The sequence below is a fragment of the Rhinoderma darwinii genome, chromosome 11 (assembly GCF_050947455.1).
Source record: "Rhinoderma darwinii isolate aRhiDar2 chromosome 11, aRhiDar2.hap1, whole genome shotgun sequence".
NCBI lineage: Eukaryota > Metazoa > Chordata > Amphibia > Anura > Rhinodermatidae > Rhinoderma > Rhinoderma darwinii.
In genome coordinates, this window is record NC_134697.1 from 96190580 (window position 1) to 96196194 (window position 5615).

The 5615-nt window shown below is 51.0% G+C and overlaps 1 protein-coding gene across 1 annotated transcript; it reads right to left on the bottom strand.

The window, feature by feature from the left end:
• Nucleotides 1-957: 957 nt before the first annotated feature.
• LOC142663085 (uncharacterized) lies at nt 958-5409 on the bottom strand. The gene has a single exon (XM_075841386.1). The coding sequence runs from the start codon at nt 5407-5409 to the stop codon at nt 964-966; it is 4446 nt and encodes a 1481-aa protein (XP_075697501.1). The 3' UTR covers nt 958-963.
• Between the last annotated feature and the right edge of the window lie 206 nt (nt 5410-5615).

The window sequence follows — 5615 nt, forward strand, 5'->3', positions numbered from 1 at the left end:
TATCTGGTATATACAGGGGTTATCTGGGATATACAGGGGTTATCTGGGATATGCAGTTATCTGGGATATACAGGGGTTATCTGGGATATACAGGGGTTATCTGGTATATACAGGGATTATCTGGGATATACAGGGGTTATCTGGGATATGCAGTTATCTGGGATATACAGGGGTTATCTGGGATATACAGGGGTGTCATGGGGTTCGTTACATTAATACACGATCAACAGAGCCAGAGACGACAGGGCAACTCCAACAGGGTTTATTGCATCCAATGTTGACAGAACAAGTCACGTTCAATGCAGGAACAACACACAGTCCACAAAATAAGGTAGTCACAGGAACATCTTCAGAGTGCTGGCCTCAGCTTCAGCTCTCCTTCAGGTCTAAATCCAGAAGATTCCTATCCTCCCCAGGACAAGCCCTTATATCCACTCAGGGGGAGGAACATCTTGGCAGTTTCTAGTCACCATCATTATAATGACTTTAGTTTGTAATCATACACTGTCTGTAAGTGAGTTGTGGTCCTTTGTGCTATGATGTGTATTGCCACAGTCAGGATGAGAACACAATGGGGAAGATAATTGGATCACCCTTGTTTGCTGGTCTGCACCTGAGCTGAATATAACTGTGGTGCCTCCTGATGACCCCCTGTGGAGAGTGGACAATGACAACACTTTGTCTTGTGGACTTCACCTCTGACTCGTCCAATTGTCCATAGGCTGGAGACACGACCTGTGGTACTTGATTAGAGAGTTATCCCTCTCTGCTGAGGACTCACAATAAACCACATATAATGCACCATCACAACCTCTCCCCTCATATAATAAGTGAGCTGGCCATGTGGCCTACACAGGCCGCTGGCCACCTCACTCGTAGTGCCCACTGATCCACATTGTAGGACCACAGAACAATTCCCAACAGTTGGCGGGTTCCTCGATCGGTTCAGGGGGGAAGGGCAGTCTATGGCTCTTCTTGTCGGGACAGTCCATCAGCGTTCTGGTGTTGGCTTCCCCGTTTGTATTGGATGGAGAAGCTGTAAGGTTGTAAGGACAGGCTCCACCGCAGTAATCGTCCATTGTCCCCTGACACTCGGTTCAGCCATGTGAGGGGGTTGTGATCCGTTACAATGGTAAAGTCTCTGCCATACAGGTATGGCTGTAATTTTTTGAGAGCCCATACGATGGCAAGGCACTCTTTTTCAATAGTAGCATAGGCAACTTCCCGATCCAGGAGTTTACGACTTATGAAAGCAACTGGATGCTCATGCCCAGCCGCATCTATCTGGCTAAGAACTGCTCCAATCCCGTAAGTGGACGCATCTGTCTGCACAAGGAACCTGCGCTTGTAGTCTGGTGCGGCCAAGACAGGGGCAGTGGTGAGAGCCGTCTTTAATGCTGTAAAGGCTTCCTCGCAGGCAGGTGCCCACTTCACCATTCTTGGCATGTTTTTGCGGGTCAGGTCATTTAGGGGCTTTGCCAGGGCACTGAAATGAGAAACAAATTTTCGGTAGTAACTAGCGGTCCCCAAAAAGGCCAGTACTTGTTTCTTAGTTTGAGGGGTAGGCCAGTTGCTAATGGCTTCCACCTTGGCAGGCTCAGGTCTTAGGGTCCCACCTCCTACTCTGTGCCCCAGATACTGCACCTCAGCCATACCCAACTGGCATTTATCAGGGCGAATTGTCAGTCCTGCTGCGAGAATATGGTCTAGCACTATGCCCAAGTGTTTAAGATGTTCCTCCCATGATGTGCTGAAAATGGCAATATCATCCAAGTATGCACAGGCAAAGTCCTGACATTGTTCTAGCAGCCGGTCTACCAATCTTTGGAAGGTTGCTGGGGCATTTTTCATCCCAAAGGGCATTCCCAAGAACTCAAAGAGTCCAAAGGGGGTAATAAATGCAGATCGCTCCCGGGCATTCTCTGTTAGGGGTATCTGCCAGTACCCCTTGCTCAAGTCTAATGTAGTTACAAATCGAGCACTGGCTAGCCGATCCAGTAGATCGTCAATCCGGGGCATAGGGTACGCGTCACTTTTGGTGGCATCGTTTAGGCGCCGGTAATCTACGCAGAATCGCGTTGTGCCATCCTTTTTGGGCACCAGTACCACAGGGGATGCCCAGGGGCTCTGGGAAGGCCTAATAATCCCAAGTTGTTTCATGTCCGCCAGTTCACTTTTGATCATGTCCCGAACAGCCTCTGGAACTCGGTAGGGGGCCTGCTGGATGGGGCGTTGCCCTTGAGTTTCCACATGGTGACTGGTGAGAGTTGTCCGTCCAGGTGCTGAGGAGAAAGCGGAAGCTCTTGGTCCCAGCAAGGCGAGAATATCATCCTTTTGGATATCTGACAGATGGAGTCCTAGGGGCACTTGGTTCAGAGTACCCCCAGCTCGAGACAGATGCAGAAGGTCTGGTAGGGAGTCGTCTCCTTCCTTATCACTAGGGGGACAGCAGATAGCCAAAACAGGCAGGGATCGGTCGTGGTACTCTTTCAGCATGTTGATGTGGACCGTCTTTTGTCGCCGGCCACTAGGGTCCATGGCAATGACGTAGTTAGTGTCATTAAGTTTTCGGATAACTCGGTAAGGACCATCCCATGTTGCTTGCAGCTTGTTGGCAGGGACAGCGTTAATCATAAGCACTTGTTGTCCTTCAATAAACTCACGGGTCCTGGCTTTCCGATCATACCAGGTCTTCTGGCGGTACTGGGCCTGTTGCAGGTGTTCTTTAGCCAAGGTAGTTAGTCGTGTAAGGCGATCTCGAAATTCCAGAACATACGGAATGACAGGTACTCCAGTGTCGGTGATCTCTCCCTCCCAGTATTCCTTTAGAAGGGTCAGGGGCCCACGGACCTTCCGACCGTAGAGCAGTTCGAAAGGGGAAAATCCGGTTGACTCTTGGGGCACCTCCCGGTAGGCAAACAGGAGATGTGGCAGATATTGCTCCCAGTCCCGTTCAGTGTCTGCAAAGGCGCGAAGCATATTTTTTAGGGTTCCATTGAAACGTTCACACAGTCCATTGGTTTGGGGGTGGTATGGGGTGGTGCGAATGGCTCGGACGCCACAGGTGTGCCAGAGAGACTGGACCAGGTCTGACATGAACTGAGTTCCTTGGTCTGATAGTATTTCACTGGGGAACCCTACTCGGGTAAAGATGGTAACAAGAGCCTCTGCTACCTTCATGGCTGTAATGCTGGACAGAGCCACGGCCTCAGGATAGCGGGTGGCATAATCCACCACCGTCAGAATAAACCGTTTCCCTGTTCTGCTGGGGTGCGCCAAAGGTCCTATTATATCCACAGCTACACGCTGAAATGGCTCCTCAATGATTGGCAGGGATTGCAGGGGTACCTTGTGACGAGCAGCTGGATGTCGCATCCGTTGGCACACATCACAGGTACGGCAGTATCGAACTACTGATTGTGAAACGCCAGGCCAGTAAAAGTTGTGGGTGATTCTTTTCTCTGTCCGTTTCCTACCTTGATGACCCGATAAGGGGATGTCATGAGCCAGTTGGAGTAGCTGCAGCCTATACTTTTGGGGGACAATGAGTTGCCTGGTAGTCGCTTCAGGGTTGACCCCACCCCGGGCCTCTACTAACCGATAATACAATCCCTTATCCCTGGTGATCCTATCGCCATTCTCTCCCTCCTGCCCAGTTTCTGCCCTTAGTTTAATAGCTGCCAAGGTCGGATCACCTTCTATTTCTTGCCTAAACTCTTCCCGGTCCCAAAAGTCTCTCAATGTAGAAGCAGTAGATGTAGCTCTTACCAGTTCAGTTGGGGGTCCTGGATGCTGCTCCACAGTAAAATCAGAAATTCTTTGTGCTTGGGCAGCTTGGTTACGGGTGACAGCTCCCACAAAATGGCACTGTAATTCCCCAATGTCATTCCCAAGGAGAACATCCGCGGGAAGTCCACCCATAACTCCAATCCAACACAGTCTTTCTCCGTAACCATAATCCAAATGTACAGCAGCCTTCTGGATATATTTGCGAGTACCCCCTGCCAGTGCGATGGGTATTCCTGGGCCTTGATGGATTGCCTCTGGCCGAACCACACGTGGGTCAGCAATGGTCAGGAACGCCCCAGTGTCTCTAAAGCCAGTCACCTTATATCCATCAATAAAAACATCCTGCAGATGGCGCTGCCTTTGCTCTGGGTAACTTTTCGCAAGGGACTGAATGCCATATAAGCCAGGGGGGGTCTCCGTGATGCAGGGTTCGGTAGTCCACTCTGGTGGGGGTGGTGGGAACTCTTCCTCAGGCAGGATGGAGTGCACAAGATGCCCAGGGGGAGGGGGGAAAGGTCGGAGCTCCCTTCGATTTCTTGAGGGGCAGCTAGACTGTAAGTGGCCAGGCTGACCGCACCCATAACACTTCCTTTCTGAGATCCCTCCATATCGCGGTCGGAACTGTGGGGCCCCTGGATTGGTTGGCATGGTTGTCATTGGCCTGCGGATGGGTTGAGGGCCGTATATGACAAGAGGTGGCCGGGGGGCTGGGTTAGATTGAGGTTTATTGTCCAGTAGCCTCCTCCACTGAGGTTTGATGGTAAGTGCCTCATCAGCCAGGGCTGCAGCTCCATTCAATGTTGGTGGCTTACGTTCGCGGACCCATTCCCGTATTTCCTGGGGGCACTTGGTATAAAACTGTTCTTTCAGGAACGCTTGTAGAATATCGTCCACAGTGAAGGCGCTCTCGGCTTCCAGCCATCTCTGACACGCCCGGGACATTTTATGGGCATACATCCTAAAAGATCCACCAGCAGTACAGGGAAGGTCTCGGAATTGGGCCCGATGTGAGTCTGGGGTGACGGCATAGTAGTCCAAAATAGTTTGTTTCACAATGTCATAGTCCCGGTTCCACTGTGCGTCTAGGGTCCGGTATGCTTCTGCGGCTCCCCCTTCAAGGAGCCCCACTAAAACACGCATCCAATCAGAGGTGGGTACATCCAGCAGGGCGCACTGCTGTTCAAAGTCCTGGAAAAACCCTTCCACATCCCCAGTTTCCTCATTAAACGGCTTGAATTCCTTCCGGGTGACCCGTAAAGTTTCCCGGTTTCTCCGGCTCTCACCCCAGGTAATATTCTGCCCTCTTTCGGCCTCCATTGCAGCCTGTCTCTGTTTTGCCATGTTAGCAGCTTCCAGCTGATACTCCTGAGTAACGATTGATCCCAGAGCTGCCATTTCCTCCTCATACCACACTAACCATTGGCTTTTAGCGGTAAGAGCCCCTGTCTCCGGAGCATGTCCATTAGCCACCTGGGAGGAGGTCACCTGGCTAGCACTCACCAGTAGATCAATTAATGGCTCTTTAGATAGTCCCTGGTAGTTCAGGCCAAGTCCTCGGGCTCGTTCTTGGAGACTAAGTACGGTCCAGTTCCGGAACTCATTCGCTGGGTGGTTCTCCATGGAGCTGCACTCTGTTGATCCCACTTCTGACACCAGTTGTCATGGGGTTCGTTACATTAATACACGATCAACAGAGCCAGAGACGACAGGGCAACTCCAACAGGGTTTATTGCATCCAATGTTGACAGAACAAGTCACGTTCAATGCAGGAACAACACACAGTCCACAAAATAAGGTAGTCACAGGAACATCTTCAGAGTGCTGGC

Bases quoted from the DNA above. Each gene is read 5' to 3' on its own strand.
- LOC142663085 (XM_075841386.1), bottom strand. From the start codon at position 5,409: ATGGAGAACCACCCAGCGAATGAGTTCCGGAACTGGACCGTACTTAGT.